The sequence below is a fragment of the Talaromyces stipitatus genome, genomic scaffold (genome assembly GCF_000003125.1).
Source record: "Talaromyces stipitatus ATCC 10500 scf_1105507295541 genomic scaffold, whole genome shotgun sequence".
Classification (NCBI taxonomy): Eukaryota; Fungi; Ascomycota; class Eurotiomycetes; order Eurotiales; family Trichocomaceae; genus Talaromyces; species Talaromyces stipitatus.
In genome coordinates this window covers 4,045,213-4,072,070 of record NW_002990115.1, presented here as the reverse complement: position 1 = coordinate 4,072,070, position 26,858 = coordinate 4,045,213, and the positions used below count along the sequence as shown (strand labels likewise).

General features: G+C 46.0%; 7 protein-coding genes across 8 annotated transcripts, besides 1 other annotated feature; 4 read left to right on the top strand and 3 right to left on the bottom strand.

Moving 5' to 3' along the window:
* Nucleotides 1-868: 868 nt before the first annotated feature.
* On the bottom strand, nt 869-2,538 carry TSTA_038380 (mitochondrial RNA splicing protein, putative; the record flags this gene model as incomplete). The annotated part of the gene is made up of 8 exons (XM_002481021.1): nt 869-1,159; nt 1,213-1,657; nt 1,708-1,764; nt 1,824-1,916; nt 2,002-2,134; nt 2,207-2,242; nt 2,340-2,409; nt 2,507-2,538. The coding sequence occupies 8 exons, from the start codon at nt 2,536-2,538 to the stop codon at nt 1,111-1,113; spliced, it is 915 nt and encodes a 304-aa protein (XP_002481066.1). The 3' UTR covers nt 869-1,110.
* A 1,723-nt stretch (nt 2,539-4,261) lies between these two features.
* On the top strand, nt 4,262-5,860 carry TSTA_038370 (disulfide oxidoreductase, putative; the record flags this gene model as incomplete). Of its 2 annotated transcripts, XM_002481019.1 has the most annotated exons (4): nt 4,262-5,089; nt 5,137-5,439; nt 5,492-5,687; nt 5,749-5,860. In XM_002481019.1, 3 exons carry the CDS (start codon nt 4,262-4,264, stop codon nt 5,645-5,647), a joined length of 1,287 nt encoding a protein of 428 aa, XP_002481064.1. In that variant the 3' UTR covers nt 5,648-5,687; nt 5,749-5,860. The 2 variants fall into 2 exon arrangements, with proteins under 2 accessions (XP_002481064.1, XP_002481065.1); XM_002481020.1 differs by lacking the exon at nt 5,749-5,860 and having other exon boundaries at nt 5,492-5,718.
* Nucleotides 5,861-11,467: 5,607 nt separating this feature from the next.
* Nucleotides 11,468-11,496: a microsatellite.
* An 807-nt stretch (nt 11,497-12,303) lies between these two features.
* TSTA_038360 (kinesin light chain 1 and, putative) lies at nt 12,304-16,506 on the top strand (the record flags this gene model as incomplete). The annotated part of the gene is made up of 1 exon (XM_002481018.1): nt 12,304-16,506. The coding sequence occupies one exon, from the start codon at nt 12,304-12,306 to the stop codon at nt 16,504-16,506; it is 4,203 nt and encodes a 1,400-aa protein (XP_002481063.1).
* Nucleotides 16,507-18,017: 1,511 nt separating this feature from the next.
* TSTA_038350 (uncharacterized protein) lies at nt 18,018-18,621 on the top strand (the record flags this gene model as incomplete). Its single annotated transcript, XM_002481017.1, has 2 exons — nt 18,018-18,563; nt 18,612-18,621. The coding sequence occupies exons 1-2, from the start codon at nt 18,127-18,129 to the stop codon at nt 18,619-18,621; spliced, it is 447 nt and encodes a 148-aa protein (XP_002481062.1). The 5' UTR covers nt 18,018-18,126.
* A 1,035-nt stretch (nt 18,622-19,656) lies between these two features.
* TSTA_038340 (uncharacterized protein) lies at nt 19,657-21,280 on the bottom strand (the record flags this gene model as incomplete). The annotated part of the gene is given in 5 exon segments (XM_002481016.1): nt 19,657-20,054; nt 20,151-20,433; nt 20,448-20,528; nt 20,760-20,851; nt 20,902-21,280. 5 exon segments carry the CDS (start codon nt 21,278-21,280, stop codon nt 19,657-19,659), a joined length of 1,233 nt encoding a protein of 410 aa, XP_002481061.1.
* A 1,752-nt stretch (nt 21,281-23,032) lies between these two features.
* Nucleotides 23,033-23,915, top strand: TSTA_038330 (uncharacterized protein; the record flags this gene model as incomplete). Its single annotated transcript, XM_002481015.1, has 3 exons — nt 23,033-23,226; nt 23,302-23,475; nt 23,504-23,915. 3 exons carry the CDS (start codon nt 23,033-23,035, stop codon nt 23,706-23,708), a joined length of 573 nt encoding a protein of 190 aa, XP_002481060.1. The 3' UTR covers nt 23,709-23,915.
* A 463-nt stretch (nt 23,916-24,378) lies between these two features.
* TSTA_038320 (origin recognition complex subunit Orc4, putative) lies at nt 24,379-26,603 on the bottom strand (the record flags this gene model as incomplete). Its single annotated transcript, XM_002481014.1, has 2 exons — nt 25,057-26,603; nt 24,379-25,002 (listed from the first exon to the last, which is right to left on the bottom strand). Exons 1-2 carry the CDS (start codon nt 26,539-26,541, stop codon nt 24,379-24,381), a joined length of 2,109 nt encoding a protein of 702 aa, XP_002481059.1. The 5' UTR covers nt 26,542-26,603.
* Between the last annotated feature and the right edge of the window lie 255 nt (nt 26,604-26,858).

Sequence of the window (26,858 nt, the reverse complement as noted above, 5' to 3'; positions counted from 1 at the left end):
CTTGACTGGTAACTTTCATATCCTCTCCTGTCTTTTTTTGGAAACAAAGTCACTCGGCGTTTTCCGTAGAGGGATGGGATAATATGAATCCTATTCCAGTGGTTAGCTCCGAAGATTCAGTTAGCAACAGAATATAGTAACAGATGCGACATCTTTGAAGATCAAAAGCTCGTCTTATCTGCACAAAATGTCTTGACTCGACCATCTCGAAATCGGATACCAAGGAAGACATCGGCATCAGCTACATTGCTAAGTTCGTATGCTTTTTTTATGAGTGTGTTGCCACGCCGATTCCGCTGTTGTCGTTTTTGTTTTTCTGCAACGAAGCTTGAGAGATTTGAGGTTTATGCAGCTACTTCTTCTGACAAACATCTCCAATAGTATCCACCATGGTTTGCCAATGAATTCGGAGAGGTCAGTTATACGTGCAATAGAAAGCAGTGAACAGCCGTTTAAATAGTGTTTGTTACTGGATGCATTCATGAGAATTAGCGGGTGAAAAGGTTCTGTTTGCAGGTCAAAAATTTGATTTCAACAAGGTGCTTTCGAGCTTCGATCAAACAACACATGAAGGGTTTTTTTTGCACCAGGTTCACAGTCTTTCTCCGGGCCTTGCTCGAATTATTTGATTTTTGACCTATGACCCGCTCTATCACGCGTGATTTCCATCCAATTCCTCCAGGTGTCCCATTGCGATGAAAAGCATGCACATTCTCACTTTTGTAGAAGGAGGTCTTACATTTTTGTGGTGAATGGCTTTAGAGTCTTGAGTCAATAGCAATATGGTGTGACGATTAGTTTACACTTAGTTATATAGGAGAGTGCTTCTCAGCTTGTGATCAATTGCGTCTTGAGAACTTAAACACCATTTTTGAGAACAGAGACTGTATTTACAGGATAGAGCGGAGCACTGCTAAGAATGATGCGCTGAGTCCTAAGAATGGTCCGGTTGTAAAGATCAATCTTGAGTTCGTGGGAAGTTTCCCCGATCCCAAGAACAGGTCAGATTCTTAGTTTCAATCGCAAATAATTTTAGAACTAATTCTACTCCATGAGGTCCGACTCGTGGTCCTAGATCTTGGAACCTGAGTCAGACCATCTCGAGGCCTACTAAAATCCGTACCGCAAGAAATATGCTTTAGCCATTTCATAGGAAGTCCTTAAGAATTGTCAATATGATGCGACTTTTGAGAAAAATATGGAGTAGCTCACCAACAAATCGCAGTGCTGGGCATGGTAGAGACGATGCGAGGTCGCATGCCACGGAAGTAACCCTGCCATCCAAACTGATGCTTGATAATAGCCGTAGCCTTGAAAAGACCGGCGGCGCTGCGTATCTCCTGGTCAGCCGCCAAACCTCGGGTTTGAAGCAGAGTCTTAATCACGTCGAGAGGGGTGGTGAACGCAGCCACGACGGCACCAGCGAGGCCTCCAGCAATGCAGTGGGTGAAGGGATCGTATTCATTCTTCGGGTTCATGATTTTGGATACTGACTCGTACGTCACGAATTGAGTTGCGGTGAACGGAACGGTCATGCAGAGTGTGGTGGGTAATGAGACGTAGAAGACCTGGAGATCTTCCGTCTGGTACACTGTCCTAGCGCATTGCACGATGTTCTTATATATGGAGCCATAGACCTGCATGCGCTGCTTGATAACTGGGAAAGTTAGAATTAAATGCGTAATTGTTTTGGGCTGAAAAATCTACCATCGAATGGATTCATGAGGACATCGCTGGCAATCGTCGCACTTGCTCCACTCAGGGCTTAAGAGAATTTAGCTTAGATACCTCCTAGCTAGGCAATATATAGAACATATGCTTACCAGCAGCGAAAGGGTGATGCCCGTCATCAACATTACCACCAACGAGCTCCTTAACGACTTCGTATGTTCCAAAATAGATCGCGTGCGCAGGACCTGAATTCGTTTAATTATCATTTCTAGTAATCCGCGTTCCAAACCAAAAATAAAGAAAAAAAAGAGTAGAGCTAGATTCTCATACCAGCACCCACTATCACACTTGATACGCCCTTCCACAGTGTTCGCCATCCTTCAATGCGATAAATGTTAGATAGCGCGTTTGTGATACCTGAATATGGGCCACTAATGGTCGACTGTAAAATCTGCATTCGAGTCTGCAGCCACAGTCTTGTAAATAATGCCGGAAAAGGCTAAAAGCATTTATACTAAGTGGTCATGCTCCATACCTTCAGTAAATCGACAGGGTACATGACCGAGTGCTCCTATTTATTGCAAACAACTATCAGTCAGTACGGAGGTTCCACAGCCTTTTATAAGCCAAGCAATAGGAGAATGAAAATAGTGCCAACAAAAACGTACAGCTATGCCGGCGATAGCACCGGCGAGCATGTTGTGGCCGAGGCCATAATTTGAAGGAAGAGCTTCATACCTATAAATTATCAAAATCTGGTCTTATTATCAGAAGGTTGGAGCACAGGTCCGGTCTGTGAAAGATAGAGCACTTGGGATAGATAGATGCAACCTACTCGTATTCCTGCACTTCAGTTTTTTCTGCCATGGAAGCTGAGCAAAGTTTTGAAGGCACAGCCGCAATCGTAACTTGACTCTCAGAAACGACTTCTGCTTATAAAAAACGTGCGAGAGATAAAATTCAAGAGGTTTTATTAAGAGTCACTTAGGATGAAGATACCTGCAAGGACTATGTAATGGTGACGAGGGTTCAGAAAACAAAAATTTGGGAGCTGTGTCTAAATAGAGAAAAAGAAGGACTAAAGGCTTCGGGAAATGGTGTGGATTGGTACGTGTTGGGCGGATTAGGGATGCATTCATTGCATAGCGGTGGTGGTAAATATAGGCAACGCGGAAGAGTTAATTAATCAGATTACCTGTATAGTTGTGCTAGGATCGCTGTTTTGAACAGGATTTCCCAGGGTTTTACCTTGTCTTCTGTACGTTTCTGACCTCAGAAACACGTTTTGTGGATTACCAAAATTATCAATAGTATCTTCATAGTTGGGGGGAATAATATCTGTAATCCTCTGCTGCGAGAATTCCATCCTATGGATAGTTTATCTAAGCCCCTAGCTCTCTCTGTTCTGAAATCCGACGAATGCGAAGGAAAATTATGTGATCTAATCTTCGCCACCCCATGGTTATCTGCGGCGGCAGAGATAGAATAAGCTCATTGTATGGACGGAGTGCTGCATGCAGTGGGGCCAGGTAAGACACCAAAGTTTTTGTCTTGCAAATTAAGCCTGGGGAACCCACCGGGTCATAGCGATAACGATGAATTGTAAAGTGGACTTTCTACTGGGTAGGACAATCTTCAATGAATTAGAACTGCGGTGAAAACCGGATTTCACCTCTTCCTCACAGAACAGTATAACCTCGTGGATCACGGATCTGATAAGGCCCGAGCTCGGATCAGATAATTTAAGGTTACCGAGTCCCCGCTTTTCGGCTTTGGACAGGGGCGGCTCAAACCACAAGCGACAGCTGGTTATCCCTGCAGAAGTTCAGCCCGTCCTAGAATACTGATAGTAGTAGTGTGGTACTCATACGTAGTGAAATGAGTAACATACCTGCAGTGATACTTGTCTGTTGAATATGAGGGAAACCAGAATATCGAAGATTCTTCAAGTATAAAATGGGCCAGGGGTTGCTTTCTTGTATGCCACAAGCAAATAATACTATGTAGTCGAACAAGTTATCTCCGATCCACACTGCTGGCAGCGCTACGGCAAAGATAAAGTAAGCTCATTGTATGGACAGACCTAGTTCCACCTTACTGCGAGTATACTCTAGACAGTCAAGTGGGCAATACAGGCCTGATGACTGTGACCCAAAACGTGTAGCATTTTGTAGCTATAGAAAAGCCTCACTAAATTATTGAGAGTTGGCGCTCTAGAAAACTTTGCGATCGTTAGCATTGCTCCGATTTGACGGAACCCCCTCCCCTGTCCAAAACCGAAAATAGGGGACACAGTAATCTTAGATTACCTGATCCGACCTCGGGCCTTATCAGATCCGTGATCCGAGGGTAATACACCGTCAGGTTTCGGAGAGATTCTTTGTGCATCCGGTCCAAGGGTCAGGACAATATAATATATGCATTGCCTCTACTGCTGTAGAATTACTAGAGGGATATTTAGCTTGGAAATATCACCAACGAAAACTCTGTCGAAGTCCGGACACCCTTTTACGTGAGAATACTTAGATAATGAGCTGAGCTATAGCATCAATCAGTCACAGAAAGCAGCACATTTTAGGGTACGGATACAATGACTATAACCTACAGCAGCAAATTGGTTGATACTGCAATCATTGCTTTTCAGTTCGTGAAGGCGGTCCTCGTTATTATACGAGATACCATCAAACAAAAAGTTGCCTTTGCAATTCATCGTTACCGCTATGACCCTGTGGATTCCCCTAAGAACGTTGTGATTATTGGAGCTTCTTTCGCGGGCTACCACGCCGCAAAGCTACTGGCTAACTCTTTGCCGACCGGTTACCAAGTCGTTTTGATCGAGAGAAGCTCGCATTTCCATTTTACCTGGGTGTTTCCACGATTTTCGGTAGTCGGTGGACATGAACACAAGGCCTTCATTCCCTATGGGCCATACTTCAAAGAGGCACCCAAAGGGAGCTGGCGAATGATACAGGATACTGTCTTGGAGATTGGTCCGAGCACCATCTCACTACAAAGCGGAGTCATGCTGAACTACGAGTTCCTGGTCCTTGCAACGGGCTCCCACGCAGGTCCTCCCTCTAGGTTTGACGTGAATGAAAAAAGCGACGGGATCAAGGCCCTGCAGACCTTACAGAGTGACATCCGGGATGCGAAGGATCTAGTAGTGGTTGGGGGGGGAGCTGCTGGGATCGAACTTGCAGCTGATGCCAAAACTGTCCACCCTCAAAAAAATGTGACGTTAGTGCATTCGCGGAAGACACTGCTGAACAAATTTGGAAAAAAGCTTCATGACGCTGCGCTCGAAGCCTTGGAAGAGATGGGAGTACGCGTAACTCTAGGCGAACGGATCAAAAATCACGTCGAGAATGAGGGGGTTGTGGTATTGGGATCGGGGACAGCAATTCCTTGCGATTTTTTAGTATGTAGCCCTCAATCACATCCTGTTCTAGGCTTACATGTCCCAAGGTTCGATGCACTGGTCAGAAGGCTGCATCGGATATCATCGCCAAACTTTGTCCCCACATAGTCTCTCCCTCGGGCGGCCATGTGAAGGTGAAATCGACATTGCAGATTGCGGACAATCGATTCAACAACATCTACGCCGCTGGTGATGTTATTGAGTATCCTTGCCCCAAAAATGGTCATTCCGCCACATTACAGGCAGAAGTTGTGAGTAACAACATTCTTTGCGCAATTCAAGGCCGATATCCCGTCAAGTACCAACCAAATATGGTGGTTGAAGGCGGCATAGAGTTGACACTGGGATTGGTAAGTTAGATTGACGACGTCTCGTAAAGTGCTAGTGGCTGACAAGTTCAAGGACAAAAATATTATCTACGTTACAGACGGCGCTAGGGACATAATTCTGAGAACCAAGTCAAAGGAAATTGCGCTAAAGTCCAGGGAATGCTGGAAAAGATTGGGGGCAGTGCCATTCTTGGACGAGACCTGGGAACCGGCCCTGGATAAATCTTAACAGCCATTAGGAGAAGCAGACTATATACTAGGCGGACATTGTAAGTATTAACTTCTGGAAGACGTAGTCAGCTACTCGGGGAAGACTTCTAATAGCAAAAGGAAACTATTTTATTATAATAATAGAGTAGCGGGCTAGAGCACTTTGAAGATGACCAGAGAGTAACTAAAAAGAATTGGGTTCCTAGCTCATACCGAGGTCATAGCTATCTAACCAGCGTCTATGCTTTTGAGTCTTGACTCATACTTAGACTATAGCAGCGTGTGGTATGGCGGCATTTACACCTATATGTATTATCCGAGTCTATAGCTCCCTTCGTCCTAGGAGCCGATTGATGAGTCAACCAATAGCGATCGATGCCGAAAAATTATCTGATCCGGTTTTCGCCTTGAGTCTTATCAGATCCGTGACCCGAGGGTTATTTCGGCGGAGATAAACCAGGCTCATTGTATGGACGGACGGAAGGAAACATGGTGGGTCCCGTTCAGGGAGATACGTATTTCCATTGCTCGGTCATATATTGAGCATTGAGCTTTACTGTTATGGATGTATTGACGAGAAGTCTAGTAGCTCCGAATCGGGTCGGATTACTGTATTCATCTTACCAAATCAATATACTACTACTGTATCCCATCTTCAATCTGCAAACTGTATTGCACCGCGCCCGGAGCTCAATACCACCTGGGGCTCTCATGCAATAATCCCTCTTATGCGATAATTTCTCTTACGTGAGAATTTCTCATCCACACAGAGTCCAAATATGGCTTTGGCACCCACAGGAACGTATCTCACCCTCTATCAGGTAAATCTTATAGAAGGAAACCACAGACCTTTGACCTACCATATTGTTCGCTTGGGTGAGTCATCATTCATGAACTCAGAAACGCTAATCCTAATTTGTCAACACGCCCATGGGTGCCGTCCAACCATAACGTACTACACGGGTCATTCGGTCAACCCCATCAATTCTTCGCTCCGCGCGCTTCTTATTGTCGGTTTATCTACGTCTAGGTCGCTAGCACTAGTCACGTAGAACAGCTATTCCGACAAGCTGACGAGCCTGATCAATATGGTATAGAATTCCTGATATTGATGACTGCCCCCCCAAGAGTAAGGGGGACGGGGGATAGCTAGCTACTACCCTAGGGGATTAGATCCTATATGGGACAATAGCCCGCATGCAATGGCTAAACCATGGTAACTTATGGGGTATATCTCCCCATATGGGATACGATTTTACATGGGTTAGCACAGTTTAACTATTGCATGCGGGCTCTTTTCCCATGGGGGCTCCAAACTCCTAGGGTAGTAGCCTGCATGAAATAGAAAAACTATAGCAGCCCATAGAGTGTATCTCACCCTATAGGATAGTTGCCACACGTAGGAGCCCGTATGGGACAACAGCCCATATGCGAAGGTCAAACCATGACAGCACGTAGGGGCTTGGAGCCCACACGGAAAACGGCCCGCATGCAATAGTTAAACCATGGCATCCTATATGAGCTACCGTATATTATCCAATATGAGATAGCATTTCATATGAGAAGGTCGACGTGGATGGAGTTTCTGCGATCTACAGCACTTAGACCGATCCAATGAGGTACTCTCCATATTTAAATGTTGTCTATTATTAATGTCGCTAAGGCGGTCGATCTAGCCTACATTTCACTAAATCCAGAATTCTTATCACTAGAACTGTACGACGGAAAGATCTGGCTCTTTCTAGTCACTATCTTACATGCCTTGATTATCGAAATCAGTCAATCCCCAAGTTTCATGTCCTGGATTCCGGCATAGTCTCTGATCTCCCATATCATTTGCACCCACTCTTTTATGTCTTCTGGGCTCATGGCGTCCTCGTCTTCGGTATCGTCGTCCAGCCAGTCACCAAATTTATCTAGGGGATCAAAATCGTCGTATCGTACAAGGATGAATGTTTTCCCTTTAAGATATGTAAATTCGAAATCTCTGTTGACTAAGCAATATACTGGTCGCCTCCCATTTCCACTCTAATCTGCATACCAAAAACCAATGAATACGCCTTCATGGATAAATATAGGAGTTGAACACCATTCACAATTTAGGTCGTTCTCCTTAATAGTAATATCTTATTAGGAGTTACTATCTATTCTCTATTAAGGGGATTGATTTGTCTGGATAACTTCTTGATGGCATTGTGCATCGCTTCTTTGAAGTGGGCTGGATTAAAGGACTCCCATCTTGTTTGTATTTGTGTTTTAAGAATAAGTGGCGAGATGACTCTAAGATAGATTGTTGAGTTGGCAATTTATAGCTTATTATGTTTACTTGCATTACTATTGTGTGTACGGGAATCCCCAGGTGTTGAGTATCAACACCGGAATATTAGTTATTCCGTTCCGACTACCTGGGATATCCCCTTTACTCATGTAATTATCCTTCTCCTCCCTTTTGGGAACCAGTCGTAATATTAGGAATAACTTCAATATTACCAGACTCACCACGTAGGGCAGTTGGACTGCCCTTGCCGCAATCCTGTGCTTCGTGATCCAGGACCCGGCTAAACCAACAACTATAGTAGTGGCTGAACAACTGCTGGGACTACTTAATAGAATTAATGGACAAGGTCACAAAACTAGCACTCTCTGTGACGGGCCGCTCCGGCTTGGCGCCTTGACGGTTGCCATATTCGGCCAACATAGGGTTCCGTAGCCCTATCGGTGCCGTATTGGGAAACAAAGAAGCTCGCCCACCTATATGGCTGTCGAGCAGCTGGAGAACTGTTTTTCCTCTTCTTTTTCTCTCACGCTTGTTATTCTTGTCGATTTGTACGGGTATGGTCTTGTAGTTCGATAGCTTCAATCCATTTCCTTGGCGCCTTCACACTCTCTATAATTAGTATGCGTCTCTCATAGTGATACTGGGCACTATACCTCTTGTTTAATGCCCCTAGGTTTCTTTTGGTGGTTGAGAAAAAGTAAAAGGAAAAAGAATAAATATGCGGGCAGAGGCCTTTATATAGTCGGACTATTAAGTACTTTGGCATCCTAGGATGCCAGAACTAAACTGCGTCTGCAACGATATAATCAATCATGGATTAAGCAGAAGCACACAGCGAGGCAGGTTGGTGGTAGTGACTCACTATTAGGTTATTCTAGTATGCTTTGAGCATGGACTAGAAGCTATGTTACGGGCTAGTCCCGCCTAACGCTCACTATAAGGGCATACTTGAATAGAAAACACAACATGAGGAGAGAAAGAGAAAAGGACACAAGATTTCGTCGTTCATACAAGTTTATATAGGAAAGAGGAACGCTCATGCTGGGCTGGGTTCGGCGCCGGATATCCGTATAATCATAGACACCACATGAGTGCCAAGACATGAAGTCCTGTTAAGGGGCAGATCAGTTAATAGGAATGAACCTTGGGCATCTGGGAATGACTTCGAGCTCCCAGGTTGCGCTCCAGCGTACTGGGCGCAGAAGCGAATAAAAACGATACAGATTTTCTAGTGAGGGCTTCACCCGAACCATATCGACATGAGGTCAGCTCATAACAAGCTATTTAAGAATTTAAGGATCACTTTGAAGCAGATTCTGCCTACTTAGGGAACATACACAATTGTATGTGCCTAATTATTGATGAAGGAACCAGCCACAATGATTGCTCCTATGCATGACCACGAATCACGCAATTAAGCTTCCCATCAGTGTGCTCCTAAAGACTTCAACCTCGGAGTCCTCAATTCGCTCTCCAGAGAGTAGGATCTCCTTCAATAATAATGTCCCGTCTGATAACTTCGATTTCGGATTTGCGTCCATTGCGGGAGATATGATTACTCTGTTGTCAATTAATAATGTAGCGATGGCCCCTAGAAAGTATACACTCTAGAATACTATGATTGTGAAGCTAGTTTCATGGTTACTTGTTTAAACTCCTAGATCTATCTATAAGACATCCTAGCTATATTATACTTCTCAAGGTATAATCAATAAGGCGAGAACGCCTTGCAATAATTAAAATACTACTGCTACTCTGGAGTATTTTCCACTTTAAGATATTAAGCGTCAGAAAGAAGCATGGCTAGGTGCGACACCTGCTAGTTTTTAGTTAGATATATTGTATGCTATACTAATATATCGACTGGTCAACAAAGAAATATAGTCAGAGATATCATAGTGCCACGCATGATAGACCCTTTTACTTAATTAGGATAAGCTAGAGTGCAACTTGATAGTCATGAATGTTCTATTTTAGAGATACACTATACCATGGTGCTACATGATATGTGGCCAGTTCCAGTATTTGATTGGAGATACAAGATTAGGTGCTTTGCATCGCACTATGGTAAAAGCTCACTCATCTCCACTTCACTGCCAGCATTGTACCTAATGCCCCTAAGATAATAAGAACTGGATTACTCAGCCCCTAAATAGTAAGTATTAATTGATAGATTTTAGTTTAGAGAAGATATAAATTGCTGTAACTTCCTGGTGCAGTAGAACGATTCTATCTTCTTGATTCTTTTGTCTGATGCTTACACATCTATTAAAATGGAGACACAGCAATAACATGTCCCTATTCAGATTAATGACTTGAATCTCCTAGGTTTTATATATGGAACAGAAGATGAAGAGTTTACTACTAAAGCCATCATATAGATTATGCCTGACTCTCTTCCCTCCACCATTCCCTTTGATGAGGGTTCACCTCCAAGATAATTACCGAGTGAGCAAATCTCGGCCAGTGAAGAGTACCACCATAGATCTATACGCTTTATGAGAGTCCCTCTTGCTAAGCCATGTTATCTTAGCAATATCGACATGATTCTCTTTTCCTAGGGCCTCGGTTACTCCTGGTAGGACATTACCATCCATACCCAGGATCGCTATCTAGTTAGCATTGTTGATTTTGACTGGATAGAGCTGGTCTTATAATACTCTCTATCCTAGTATATTCAACTTTTGAGCAGCCTCTTTAACATATAGGATCTTATCCTTCTATCTGCAAATAATTTTAACTCAGTCAGCATTCTTTAGATCCTTAATCACTACTACACAGCGCCAGGTCTCCATTCCTTCATTTTCCTATATTTCTTTTTCAATTATTGTCTGATGTTAGCTATCTGCGTCTTGGCTTTGTCTTCTTCTCTAACACGAGACGTGTCAATTATGCAAAATAGTGTATTAGCCAATGTAGGAGGCACTAGTGGGCCTAGGTGTGTACCCTGCTGGTGACTAGATTGGCTGTTGGTTATATCTGCGAATGACAGCTATGATTTGATCTGCATGGGAGCTGCATTGACTGGCGTCTTCGTGATAGTATCCAGCTGCTCCCGGAGTTGCTTGCAGTCTTCCGCAGATTGGCTTTGGATTGCTTCCATTTAGGCCTACAGTCCCTTAATTATGTCATTTTGTTCCTAGATAATTTTTTCCTGTTTACTAAGCATTTCTTTTAAACTTTTGACCTCCCGATAGGTACCCTCCAAGTACTGATATATCTTTCTAAGCATTGCTTGGTTTTTGTCCTGGGCGCACTGTCTCTCCTCAATCTGGCTTGCAGCCTTTCTCATTGCAGTTGGCTTTGCTTTTGATGTCGTCTTCCTAGTTGTAGTGGTGGCGTCGGTGCTGTCAGCACCTTCCAGAGCTTCTCGAGCTCTAGTTGATGGCACTACGATGCGTCCTACACGCGTCGTTATAGCCGGATCTTCCTCCATCTCGCCTCCGGCCCTCTTCGTCTTCAACCCAGCTACCCAGGAATCTCTCCTTTATTCACGCGGATCGTATTTCGATAATAAGAAAGATTGCTCCCCTCTCCACGTTCATCCGTTCCCAAGAAAAAATGATGATGATGATGATGATGATGATGATTTATTACGCCCGGAGGGACTAACCCTATAGGGCACTAGTGCGCTAATTACATAACCCTTCTCAACAGTCCAGCTTGAACTCGCAATAGCCCATGTTTTGTTCTCGTACATGTATGCATGATGTTTGGATACTTAGGTTGGTGTGTTAGAGGTTCCCTTGTTTGATATTTTGGCTGGTAGACACTCTTAAAGGTTATCTTCTCCAAGTGTGCAGTGTCCTATCTTCGTCGGCTGCAGCAGGGTCTATCTAGGAAGGGAAGGGGTGGGAGGGAAAAAGGGGTAGGACTACTTCGTTTTCACTGTGTTGATTGAAATTCGGATTCAGATTCTGGTACCAGTCTTCCCGTTGCAATCGCATATTTGATTGCTGCATGGACGGCCTTCATGTCAGGTTGCCAATGAGTTATATAACGTGTAAAAGAATGCCTGTTAGTGTATTCCACAATGGGTTGCTTATGTAGTATCATACTACAGGCCTTGTTATCTCAGCATACTCGCGTGAAGAAATTCGCTGAGGGAACGGATGGCCAATCAGAGGCGTTCCGCCTTGCACAAGCTACCTGATTGGCTGATCCATTCGCGAAGCGAGTTCTCCTGCGGACAATTCGCTCTGGAAACCTCGCTACGCTCGGAGCCAAGATTTTCCCGGACCGGGACCAAACCGCCCGGCAGAATCAGCAGTTGGGACGTTCCATTGAGCGTCTGAGTTTACTGAAATAAAGGCTCTGGTCAGCTTTACCCCTCATTTTTTCAATTAGCATTGATCGCACAGAGAGCACCTTGCATATATGAATAAGATAAATTTACAATGACCAAAGAGGATATTTCACATGCGGACTACGCTCTAGCAATGGTCTGTGCACTACCACTGGAGCTAACCGCCGCGAAAGCGATGCTCGATGAAATCCATACCCAGCTTCCATCATCTTCCACCCAGTGTAGCTACACATTGGGGAGAATCAAGGGTCATAATACAGTGCTAGCCTGCCTACCCTCTGGAGTTCCTGGCACAACATCAGCAGCCGCAATTGTCTCTTATATACAATCAACCTTCCCAAATATTCGATGTGGGCTTATGGTCGGGATTGGAGGTGGCGTGCCGAGCAAAACAGCAGACATTCGTCTAGGTGACGTGGTGGTTAGCAAGCCCACTGGTATATCTAGTGGTGTTGCCCAATATGATCTTGGCAAAACCATCAGCGGAGGATACTTCCAGCAAACGGGAACATTGAACCAGCCACCGACCATCCTATTAACTGCAATCGCGCAACTCGAAGCGAGTGAAATGATGAGAAGAAGTGATGCTATTTCAAAGTCAATCTCGCATGTGTTGAGTCAGAACCCAGACATGGAGGCTTCATTTTCACGACCTCAGGGAGAAGACCGCCTTTTTGAAGCGACATATGAGCATCTGGAAGGCAATCCATCTTGTATCGCATGTGATGCTGATAAACAGATCTCCCGGACATTAAGAGTATCCAGAGAGCCTCAAATTCATTACGGAATCATCGCTTCCGGCAATCAAGTGATGAAAGATGGCCATACCCGAGACCGGATTGCAAGGAGGCTAAATGCTTTGTGCTTTGAGATGGAAGCAGCAGGAATTATGAATAATCTCCCCTGCCTTGTGATCCGTGGGATCTGTGACTATTGTGATTCGCACAAAAACAAACAGTGGCAAGGCTATGCTGCTCTTGCTGCTGCTGCTTATGCCAAGCTACTGCTCTCTGTGCTACCGGTGACCCAGACCCCAAAAAGTGAGGCGCTGCCGCAGGCTTTCTGGATGGTACCATTTGATCAGAACCCACAGTTTCTAGGAAGAGAGAGCGAAATTGGTCGGCTAGAAAATTTAATCTTACCTGAAAATCGTACTCGAAAAGCAGCAATTGCGGGGTTGGGAGGGATTGGAAAGACACAGATCGCACTCGAGTTGGCGTATCGTATTCGCGATCGAGATCCGAACCGGTCTATCTTCTGGATTCGATCAACCAATATGGAGGCCGTGGAAAAGTCATTCGTGGATATAAGTGACACTTTGAAATTGCAGAATGTAATATCAGGCGATGACAAATCACAGGTGAAGGCCTATTTAAGTTCTGAGAGGGCTGGCCCGTGGCTGCTGATCATCGATAATGCAGATGATGCGGAAATATGGATGTCCGCAAAAGGCCCAGTTCCTGCACTAAAAACATTTCTTCCCCGGAGTCAAAATGGATTTACTGTCTTCACAACACGAAATCAACAACTTGCAAATAGTCTGGTGGGACGAGACATTATCAAAATTCCTGAACTCAATGACAAGTTAGCAATAGATCTACTTCGAGCTTCACTTGTTGAAGAGAATCTGATGAAGGACGACACATCTACCATAACACTTATACACCAGCTCGGTGGTCTCCCTCTAGCGCTTATACAAGCGACGAGTTATATTAATCAAAACTCAATTACCCTGAATGAATACGTGATGCTACTGAATGAGCAAGAAAGTATTAAAGTGGAGTTGCTGAGCCAGGATTTTGAGGACGACTATCGATATGAAGATATCCAGAACCCGGTGGCAGCTACATGGCTAATATCTTTCGAACAAATCCGCCGGTCAAACTTGTTAGCAGCAGAATATTTATCACATATAGCATGTGTTGACCCCCGGGATATTCCACTATCTTTTCTTCCGCAGAAGGGCTCGCTGATTGACCAGCAGAAAGCAATGGGACTTTTGAAGGCTTATTCTTTCATTACAGAAATGGCCAACAGCCGATTTATCAATATGCACCGACTTGTTCATTTAGCCACTAGAAGCTGGCTTAGAAGTGAAAAGCTTTTAGAGCATTGGACTATAAAGACTGGCGAACTTCTAAGTGAGGTTTTCCCCTCCGATGAATACGATAACCGGATACTGTGGCGGGGGTACTTACCGCACGCACTATTTATTCTCCAAAGCCAGGAATATCCAAAAGATAACCTAGAAAGAGAGAGCCTGTCACAGAGGGTTGCTCAATGTCTTTATGCTGACGGGAGATATAATGAGGCGGAGGCACCGTTCAAAGAGGTATTTGAAAGACGAACTCAACGGTTAAAAAAAGAAGATCCGGAGATCTTTGAAAGTATGGCGAACCTCGCATCCACATACAGAGATCAGGGTCGATGGAACAAAGCCGAAGAGCTGTTCGTGCAAGTGCTGAATTTTCGCAAGACAGTGCTGGGCCCTGAGCATCCCTCTACACTGACCAGCATGGCCGACCTCGCATCCATATACAGGAATCAGGGCCGATGGAAAGAAGCCGAAGAGCTGGACAGGAAAGTAATGGACACTCGCAAGACAGTGCTGGGCCCTAAAAATCCCGACACACTTAACAGTATGGCCAACCTCGCAATCACATACAGGAATCAGGGTCGATGGAAAGAAGCCGAAGAGTTGTTTGTGCAAGTATTGAATATTCGCAAGACAGTGCTTGGGCCTGAACATCCCTCTACACTGACCAGTATGGCCGACCTCGCATCCTCATTTTGGAATCAGAGTCGATGGAACGAAGCTGAAGAGTTGTTCGTGCAAGTGCTGGATATGCGTAAGATAGTGCTTGGGCCTGAACATCCCGACACACTGGCCAGTATGGCCAACCTCGCTTCCACATACAGGAATCAGGGTCGGTCTAAAGAAGCCGAAGAGCTGGACGTCAAAGTAGTGGACACTTGGAAGAAATTGCTGGGACCTGAGCATCCCGACACACTGACCACTATGGCCAACCTCGCATGTACATACAGTAGTCAGGGCCGATGGAAAGAAGCCGAAGAGCTAGACAGGAAAGTAATGGACACTCGCAAGACAGTGCTCGGGCCTGAACATCCCTCTACACTGACCAGTATGGCCAACCTCGCATCCACATACAGAGATCAGGGCCGATGGAAAGAAGCCGAAGAGCTGGAGGTGCAAGTAGTGGACACTTGGAAGACATTGCTGGGACCTGAGCATCCCGACACACTGACCACTATGGCCAACCTCGCAATTACATATAGTAATCAGGGCCGATGGAAAGAAGCCGAAGAGCTGGACAGGAAAGTAATGGACACTCGCAAGACAGTGCTGGGCCCTAAAAATCCCGACACACTTAACAGTATGGCCAACCTCGCAATCACATACAGGAATCAGGGTCGATGGAAAGAAGCCGAAGAGTTGTTTGTGCAAGTGTTGAACATTCGCAAGACAGTGCTTGGCCCTAAACATCCCGACACACTGGCCAGTATGGCTAACCTTGCAATTATATACAGGAATCAGGGTCGATGGAAAGAAGCTAAAGAGTTATTTGTGCAAGTGCTGGATATTCGCAAGATAGTGCTTGGGCCTCAACATCCTGACACGCTGACCAGTTTGGCCAACCTTGCTTCCATATACAGGAATCAGAGCCAATGGAAAGAAGCCGAAGAGTTAGACGTGAAAGTAATGGATATTCGCAAGATAGTGCTTGGGCCTGAACATCCTGGCACGCTGACCAGTATGGCCAACCTCGCAATCACATACAGGAGTCAAGGTAGATGGAAAGAAGCTGAAGAGCTGGAGGTGCAAGTGCTGGACATTCGCAAGACAGTGATGGGCCCCGAGCATCCCGACACACTGACTAGTATGTGGAGTTTGGCTTACACTATAAAAGATCAAGGTCGCCATGCCGAAGGTCTAGCCTTGCTTGAAGCTTGTGTTCTGCTACGAGGAAAGTCCCTCGGACAAACCCATCCCGATACTATTAGAGCCCTGTCAGACCTAGAACTCTGGCGAAAGGCCCTTCTGAATCAGTCCCATATTGCAAGTGATCAATCAGCGCCACAGTTACATCCAACGGTAACCATAGACAGTCCCGACAAAACTATGATCTGTGACAACCTGCTCCAAACTCATATTCGTCCTCACCTTTTATTACAGAATGGCCTACCGAGCACCTTTCCGTCCCTATTTCCTGCATTGCAAATTTCTCACCAACCAGTGCAAACCACTAACGAAGATAAGGATGAAGTTGACTAGCTCAGTGCAAAAATAATAGCCAACAAGATCGCCTTGCACGTCAAGATTACTATTCTGCATTCGAGGAAAAGGTCTATTCATTGAGGAATCGTGTCCAATCGTTTATTTCATTAAGGGTTGTCAATAAAATGTATCAAGTGGGTCACCTGTGCCTTGCTAAAAGCAAATATGATTTATTCCGTCTAACCGTGATGGTTGACTGGGCGGAATTGTAAGGGTCTTGGTCTGGAATGCGAAATGCCGTCAACATCAGAGCTCTTCAAGCGGACCGCGGTTTCCAGATTCCACAATATGCGCCACGTGACAATTGGGTGTATGGTGATATCCATCTATCCCTTAAGTTGATTGGTGATGCGATCAATAATCACCTCCGGTGGATGACTGACGCCGAATTGACTTGAAAGGAGAGATAAAGCGAGGACCGGGCAGCCTTGATCTTTAATATGCTTACTGTCCGAAGAGGAAGTTCTTTGCCCAGGCTAAAGCAATGTGAGCTGGCAAGATGATGTCCAACCTTAGCTTGATATGATCGTCCTCCATTGATTAACGCATGTCCTTGAACGATCGAATTCATGAGTATACGGCCAGTCATTCTACATCCGGCATGAGTTTGTGGTTTGACCTCCGGTGACCGAAAAGAAAGCCGCCAGTCACACGGATGTTTCTAGATATCTCGCAGTCGATGGCTTGGCCTTCACACGCCTGATACGCAACGGTGGTGTCTAAGACAGTGCCAGACTGCACCTGTGCACGACCACGAATCAAGCAACGACAGAGCTTCCTACTGGTGATTCTAACCCTTCGGAGACACGACCGTGGATGGTAGAGGATTGGATGGAACCTCCGATGATTGCATCTCGCCCGATGAAACTCTGATATCGCATTTGCGCCCCTTGCGAAGGATCGATTCTAGCTTCCAGAATATGGTTACTTCGTCGTCAATTGACGATGCGGGCGATCGCAGAAAGTCCACTCCGGGATAGCAGAATTGCGAGTTCGGTTTTTGTTTGAGCTACTTCATCTCTTTGCGAGGTCTCGTGGCCATATTATACTCTTCAATGCGTGATCAATCAGTACGCACTTCAAAGTCAAAAACGCCTTGCAATGACCATAATGCAGCTGCTCTCCCTGAGCATTTTCCACATTGGGCAGTCGGCATGAGAATGGCTGAGTGCGACACTCGCCGATTTTCTTCCGAACATATCATACACCAATACACCGACTGATCGACCAAGACCCATGATAAGAGCTGTCCCTGTGCCACTCTTGACGTATCCTCCTACCTGGTTAGGACGAGTCAGACGGCGATTCATTGTGAATACTCTATTTTTGGGACAGACCTCACTGTATGCTGCGTGATATCGAGCCACATTCCCTGGCTGTTAGAAACTGATAGGCCAGTTTCTTCGCTTCGCATTGTAGTGAACTATCTCATCTTCACTTTCAGCGTTGCACATGATACCCCTGAGTTAATATGAGGTGAATTGCTCAGCCCCATTGGGATAATGAATCACTGGATATCTGCTGGCTCAGAAAAAGTATAAATTGGGGTAACTTCCCACCGCAGCAGGACAATTCCTTCTTCTCAATTTTTTCGTCGACGCTGACGCATCCGACAAAATGGAGGGACAGCAACAACCAGCTCATTTCCCGATCAACGACTCGCATATCCTAAGTTTCACACACGGAGCAGAAGGTGAATACTCGGCTACTGAAGCTGCTGCACAAAGATCACTTGGTTCTCCTCCCTCCACCATTCCCTTCGATGAGGATCTACCTCCGTTGCAACAATCTAGTGAGCGATTTTCGCCTGATGAAGAGTCCAGTGGAGCGGAAGATCTCCTTATTCCAGTCATTGAAATCAGTGATGACGAGGAGGATAGCAGCACACTTCTTTCACAACCATCACGACATCACGACCACGACGTCGAAATACTCGTCATCCCGATTATGCTTACCGAGACTACCAAGCCACAATGGATCATGCGATCTCGGCATCGTCTCTGGGTAATCGAGGAAGAGAAGACTCTGATGCGCCAAGCTTTCCGTTTAAAATCGTAAGGAACTCTTGTCCAGATTTCTCGATCATGGTTGACAATCAATAGAAGCAATTGATGAATGAAATACAAGGACAGTATGAAGCCTTAGAAAAGCAAAGCGAACAATCAGCCCAAGAAAGACATCGATGGAAGAAGGATAGGCATCAATGGAAGGAAGAAAGGGATGAATGGAAGAAGAAAGAGAGAGAGCTCCAACTTCAGATTCGATATCTACAGCGACAAGTCGACGAACAAAAGCGGCGCAATATTCTAAAGTGTGTAGTATGCCACAGAACATTCAACGAGAGCTGGAATGTTTTCAGCTGTAGCCATACTCTATGCAAAGACTGTGTGGATGACATTGATTCTAAGGGTTCCTTGTTCAAGTACTCTTGTGTTCAGTGCAAGAAACCGATTCGAGCTTGTTTCGACTTTTACCCAAACGTAGTGGAAGCGTAGCCCTGAGCTGAGATTGTTTCACTAATAGCCTTACTCTTACTAAATATGGACCGAATTTAATATGTCACTGTCTTTTTTGTCCCATGACTCTAATGGTCCAATCACAAATGCTAGGCAGCTGACTCAATGAATCGCAGGGACTATTCTAGGAAGGTAATCAGACCTGCGATCCTTCTAGACTTGGTAAAGGCTGACAATGGTTGCATGCATGGTTGGGTTGTTCTCTATGGTCCAGTCAATCCTCGTTTGTATCATGATGGTGTGAGATACAATGCGCGATTACTTCATAATGTGGCTGTCTTGATCAAAAAATACGTTCCTTAATTAACCAATCTTGAGGCAACGACTTGACATATGAAGATAGCGGATATACATTCCTCCGTTTGCTTACACTTTTCCGCCAACGATCTGGTGGAATATGTGGCTTCCCTACAGACAGCAAGGTGATGCTAATCAGAGTATTGCTTCGATCATTCCAGTCTAATTTACGATGCGTGCCTAGATCAGGACGAAACGGCGGCTATTCACGGCTCTTGACCCGTCTCTTTCTACTTTGTTTCATCATCGGCTTCATTTTTTTAGAATAGCGCACCTGCAGACACGAGCTGCTCCTGTATGGAAATTTTCGCGAGAATTGATCCTTGATCTTGTCCTAACTGAGCTCTTGAGCTTTCAATTGAACAATAAATGCATCTTCCTCAGGCGTGAATCGAATTCTTGTCGCGGGACGGGCCGTCCGCTGATGTGGCCGAGGAGATTCTATTTGTCCGCCTGCGACCGATGACGAAAAATGCGTCTGTGACAACTCCAAGCAATAGATGACCTCGGATCCACTAGATCGTAATCGAAGGAAACCCTGGACGGGAATCGGCTCACTCTCTGCGCTCAAATCTTCCGGCGGTGATTCCGGCCGCTTAGCACGTGGAGACTCGGAGGATAATTGTCGAGGAACTCGAGAAGTGGATGAAGCTTCATCCAGAATTCTCCGACGACGCTTGGATGGGCGCAAGCTTTCGCCTGCGTCCTCTCTCTCGGGGTTATCCAAGTAGTCTGCGTCGTTCTCGTCGTCAGAGAAAGCCGAGTCCGATTCATAAGATTATCCGGCGATCCGATCTGAGCAGTGCGAATGATCAGAGCTCAGCCGACTAGACTTTCTCCGCAACGAAACGGAACGACGAGACAAAACTGGGACCACGACCTGCGGTGTTGACAAGGGAGACAAACGTGCTGATGGACTTCTCTTTCGATTTGATGATTCTTCTAATTGACATGAGCTAGCACGCTTCGAATCTCCTGAAGCTCCCTGCAAGTCGGTGCTTTCATTTCTCAGGGTGCTTCCGCCGGACTTTGGACTATGACTCAGAACTCCGCTTGCATGCGTAGTCTCCGAACGTTCTCGATTGACGATAGATGAACCCTGTGCAGAAATCTGTATGGCTGTACCTGTCGAATCAGGGTTGAGCTTATTGGACGCTGATGTAGGCGGTTAAGATGTGCAGAATGCTGACGATGGATCCGTGGATGCTGTAGACGCGAGGTCATTGAGTTCGTTCCGTGGGCTTCACATCCGCCGGCGATTAATCAGATAGAAGGTGAGAAGAATGTGACTATAACAACAAGGATGCCTCTCCAGGTCTATACTAATCTTAGCTTGGTTGTTTCAATATGGAACTAATGAGCCTCTCCGAATCAAAGTAGACGTGTCGATGACGTTGACATGAGTTATTTAAGTAAATTGTCTAGGGGTTTTTGCACGCTGAAGCTGGGCGATGGCAAGCTGGCTGTCATTTGGCTTAAAACTTCCAGATTAGGCGAAGTTGCATGGGCACGATTGTCATTTCCATGGTCTACTTCACGTTAGCCAAGAACGGGCTGTCCACACCACTCTAGGAATTACCTTGCGTAGGAACACGAATCGAAGACTCTCCATCCTCATCATTTTTGCCATTCTTAGCAGAAAAGAAGTCATCCAACGCTCGGTGGAAATCATTTTTGCACACGGGATGGGAATCGGCTGTATGTGATGTGCTGGAGGGGAAATGTAGAGTCGCAGATGCTGTATGATGACTGCAGGGAATGATAGCTGGAGGCCGGGGAGGTAGGGGATGAGGTAATGCTGGCTGTGAGAACGGAGAGAAGGAGAGTTTGGAGTGAGTCGAAGGAGTAGAATCAGTTCTTTTTGATGTGTGATGATCATTAGGAGATGTGCTCTTTATTGGCCGTGCAGGGAGGGAAGGCGGATGGTAAAATTTGATATTATTCAAGGTAACTGCCATGATGACATTCAATGAAGGGGTTTGTAGCAGAACAAACCGGCTCCTTAATCAATATCGTGCTTCAGGCTGCGTGCTGTGAGGGTTTATATACCCATCTTGCGGTGCAACAGCTACCAACGATCATTGCTTTTTCTCCTCAAAATCGAGGGACCGCTCTTGCCGCCTCATCCGCTAGCACCTCCATCGAGATGAGACCGTAGCCATGCCAATGCAATCGTCGTCATCGATAGGTCGATTGCCCTCCAATCAACGAACAGAAACTGCAGCTCAAAAATGAGACACGTCTCGGTAGCACGCCCAACACAGTTCATCCTCGCGCTCGGCTTTTCTTTTGTCCCACAATCGAGGCAATGCTGTCCACATATGTGCATGGATTGTCTCTGAATCAGCTTTCAGCTGCTGTCGGGCATTGAATCCAGTCATCCTATTGGGGATCCAAAGCCTGTGAGAGTCAGAGTGGATGAATATCCTCGTATTTCTCTTTGATGAAGGAAAGTACCATTCACTTTTCCAGCAGGGCCTCTTTTCGTTCCACAATCGAGGCAATCCTGGCCCCACCTCTGAATTCATTGGCTTCCGAGTCACCCTTCAGCTGCTGTGATGCATGAATCAAGCCGTCTCATTGGAGATCGAAAGCCAAAAAGGCCAATAATGGATGAAACCCCTGATATTTTTGTCTCGATGAAGATGTTACCGACCTTCCAAAGGGATAATGCGGTATTTTTGCCATTGGTCTCTACTCTGAGATGGCGTTAGTTGGAACGGTGGATCATGCGCTATCACACGGGCAGGACGGCGCTACGACATATGGAAAAGGGACCAGGCCTGAAGTGGCTTGTTTCGGAGATTTCCGCTACCACATAGTCGAGTCACCGGATCAACAGACCCAGGCATTCGATTGAATTCAGCGAGTGCAGCGGCTGCGGAAAGATGTTTTGCCTGGTCAAGTCGGGCAAAGGAGGGAAAGAAGAAAGGGCCAAGTAGCCAATTTGGAGTCGACAGTCGCGATATCTTAATATTAGGCCATCTCTCATACTAGCAGACAACGTAAATGATGCGTCATGATAGCTTTCCAAGATCGTATTTCGTCTTCGTCCGAGCAACAGGTAATCAAATCATTCAATCGTCGAGTCGGGAAGGGCTGGCGCCACAGGCACAAAGTGGATCCGCGAAAAAGAGAGGAGAAGGATGGTCTGAGATTGGCAATTCCTCTAGTGTCTCACCAGGCAGACACAAGGGGATGATAGATCACTGCACAGTTCGAGGAAAAATAAACGGACGTGGAAGTGACGGTCGTCGTTCGAGGACGCACTCGCAGTTTATATAGACCTTATTGGTGGGGCCGTACCCGTTAAAGCGGCAAGATGAACCGCTATACTGAATCCGGTATACCCATTACTGCGACGGCCCTGTGCTAAAAGGGATCGCTTTCCTGCGGCCAATTAGGGCACGTATTTGCCCTGTACACGTACTGGTAAATAATAACATAAAAAATGCCGTACTGCCAGATTACCAATATTGACAGTTTAGTTGTAAATGAGATGGCCGTGTAATGGCTGTATTAGTGGTAATATTGGTAATATATGCCGACAGTAATATTACATATACGTCACTAAATTTAAACCTCCTCATAGTAAACAAAACTCGGCAACAGGCCGAGTTGGATCGTTCACCGTGAATTATTATCTCCGCTCCGCTGGCCTTGTTGAAGTATCATTATTTTTGTTTCTTAAGGTCTCTGTACAGCCACGAATGTCGTTCGATTGGAAAAAGCTGGTACCACCGCGGAAACTGACGCTGAACGAGAAGGAGGCGCAAGCATGGATTAAGAGGATCCAGAGCGTGTGGGAATTCGCTAGAGAAAATATGAAGATCGCACAAGACCGCCAAGCACTTCAAGCGAACAAGAAACGTCGGCCGCCCAATTTTACAGTCAATGATTTGGTGTATGTCAGCAACGAGGGATGGGATACAGGATGTCCAAGTCGGAAGCTTAATCACTAACACGAAGGGCCATTCAGGGTTGTCCAGAAAGTGGGCAACTCCTTTGAACTTGACCTACCGGAGGACATCAATGTGCACCGCATATTCTCACTGGACAAGCTGCGCCTAGCAAGCTCCTCGGAACTGTTGGCGGGACAGCTCGAGGACCCGTCCCCGGAATCACAGGTTAACGGAAATTCGGAATGGGTCGTGTTATGTGGAAAAAGTTACGTTATCGAGTGAGTTGGCTTGGGCACGATCCGGATCCCAAGTGGTATCTGGCGGGATATTTGAAGAACGCACCGCTCGTCTTGAAGGCTTTCCACGATCGATATCTGGCAAGCCAGGACCGCCGGTTCGTCTGAAGACTTGGCTGGAGGCTGCCGAAGAGGATAAGTTCGTTGACGACCATCCTGATGACGATATTCCTGTCACGAACGCTTGAGGGCAAGCGTTTTCGAAGGGGGGAGTAGTATGACGGCTGGGCATGGCTTTGCGTTCCCGTCTCAGTTCACGGATAGGGCTAGGAGCCGTGTAACCCTATTCGCGCCGTATTGGGAAGTGATATCAACATCAGACGTCGGAGCTGGATAGGGAAAGGCGCCTTGCACAGAGATTTACATGAGAAGCGAGAACCAGAGCTTTTACTTCGTTTCTTCCTTTTTCCCCTTTATGCTTAATATTACCTGTCGATAGGCACCTCTTGTACGAGATAGCTAGCTAGGATAGCGTGCTCAAACCAAGCAGATTTGGCAACGTCACAGACGCGTGGAATTGGGAAGCGGACTGCGGTTCTCGAGTCAACTTATTTTTTTCTTTTTTCTTTCCTCTTTTGATGAAGAATGCAGCTGTACCTATCTAGGTAGGTATACGAGGGATACGCGATATGATGCATGTGAGGTCGACTAGGTGAATATCACCGTTAGAAAAACTCTGTAGTGGCGTCCATATCAACTGGTGCCTTGCTTAATTAATGGCTAGGAAAAATCAGGATCTGTTATTTCAGGAACACGATCCATGGATAGAATCTGACTAGTATATGCATTTCCAATATATACGTACTATCAATATACCTAGATAGCGTAGCTAATGTACTACGAATGTTGGAATATGGATCAGTCACGCCACCATTTCCCCAACGACCCTCCACCACCAACCATATCAGCAACTTCCTCGAAACTAATCTCAACTCTAAACATCGTCCCATCAGTCGTCCCATTGCCCGATCCAAGCGGCACAACAAGTCCCCAATTCACAAGCTTCTCCCAAGCTTCTCGCGAAACATCACGGCCCCAGACTCGTCCTCCCGTAGCAGCAGCTCCCTGAGCGGAAGCAGTAGCTTTTGCGGAAGTCAATAGACGGACGTATTCTGCGTAGGCGGCTGGGAACGAAAGGGCAAGGGATTGTGAATTGGCGATATCCGAGCCGGGGTCGTAAAGAGCAGTTAGACGTGTTGCTGCTAGTAGGAGAGATAGAGGTAGAGAGGTTGCGCTTGTTGAACCTGTCATGGAGGATGGGAAAGGGAGGGGGCCGGGGTCCGGGCATGTCAGAGTTTGGGCCGTGAAGCTTTCCGGCGTTGGAATCTCCAGATTAATTGTATGGCCGCTCTCTACGCTGGATGTACTGTGATAGAGATTTGATATTGGGAGCAACGCGCTGGAATAGAATTCCTTGACGGACTTCGTTTGGTGGTAAATTCGTTGCAAATGGGTTTCAAAATCCTTATCCTCCCAAAGGCTCTGCATTTTGTTAGTTTCCTCGAACCGAGACGCCTGTGCAGTAGGTGTTCTCACCTTTAAGTATGCGTTCCACGCATCCAAGAGTTGCGGGAATTTGCCTGTCTTGCTAACAGAGATATGACTTGCTTCGACCTCACCAGCCTCCACCGATAGAGTAGAAAGACAAGCGTCTGAGAATGCCTCGAACGATCTCGCTAAAGGTAGGTACACGTAACGGTGACTGAAGCGGCTTTTGACACGTTTCTCAAGCGTTTCGGTGACATCCACTTTCGTCGTCAATCCCAGGACTGCCAATGGTGCTTTTCGCGCCTGCGCAATATCAAAAAGATTGTATAGTAGCGTCTGTCGCGGATGAGTCGCAAAAAGATCGAATTCATCGAGAATTATTACCACTGATTTCGCAGTCGTGATACCATTAGTATTCTCTGAGCTGCTCAAAAGTTCTTCCGGATGTGACAGCAACGCCAATAGGGTTGCCATTGTATCAGCATAGCTGTTGATTTTGGAAGCTTCATCTTCCGTGTCCATTTCACGACCGAGTTGTCTCCAAATTTCTCGGAGAGCAAGACGGTCATCTGTGTGGAAGAAACCATTTAGGCGAACCACGTGAAAATCATCTTTATGTTGTTTCGTCAGCGAAGAGATAATCGATTCTACCATCGTCGTCTTTCCACTTCCCCGCGAGCCCATTAGTAGCATTGAGTTTCCTTCGCCAGCCGTGACTGTCTGCTCTACGAGCTGATAGACTTTTTGATATTCTGCGTCCAGACCCTTCAATGATGACAATCGTTTCCCGGTGAGTTTCTCCAAAACAAATTTGCTCAAAAGACCAATTTCGTGTCGAAACTCTGATTCACATACGCTTTTGAAAGTCTCTGCATATTCGGGCAATGGGTTAAGTTGGCTCGTTTCTTCAGTAGCATCAACGCCCTGTAGTAAATCTTCCTGTAAATGGGAAGCCACTGGATCGTAGCTATCGTCCAATCCTCCGTTCATCATACCCAGTTCTGTATCGGTGTCTTCTTTATCCGAATCTGACGAGTTATCAGACTCATTCTGACTTTCTCTTTTCGTTGACAGTCTTGTTCCTTTCCTCCGTGACAATGGGATATCAACGTCCGGCGATCGACTTTTCGACTCGGCGGTCTCGATCTCAGCCTTCTTTCTTCCCTTATGCGAGCCATTAACTGACACGGTCGTCTTTGAGGGTGTCACCGCAGACAATCTAGATCGACGAGGAGTCTCAACATTCTGTATCTCATCCTCGTATCTCACAGGCGCTTTTCGTTGTCGTCCACTTGCCCTAACACTCCGTGAAGAAGTGTCATTATCTTCGACGGCGACTGGTTTCGTAGATTTTCTTCGGGATGATTTAGATGGAGTGGCGGCAAGAGCTGCGTCGACTTCTGGGTCATCAATGTCCATTTCCGTGGATTCGTCTTCGTAATGAGCGCTTGGAGGTATTTCGGGGATTTCAATGTCGCCATCTTCATCTGGTACGCCGGAAACCCTCCTCCGCTTTGCTGAGCGAGACTCCATCTCAATGCTTAAATCTGGCCGGAATGTATCGTTTCAAGCTCTCGTCATATCCTGCTTGACAATGCCAAACTGCAGGTAATTCTTCGCGGACCAGTGGAAAATAATATCCTCCCAGCCTTTGATAGCTTTACGACGATTCAGAGGAGCGAGATTGGTAGATGCAAGGAGAGTAGTCGTTCTTTGATCAAGAAGCTGTCGAACTCGTTCGCGTCCAGAGGATAAGACAAATCGGTTCAGATCTCTGCTCAATTATCGACAATTAATTGCTCATTTCGGTGTCGGATCACCCCTCAAAATATAATATCTGAGGTCAATCG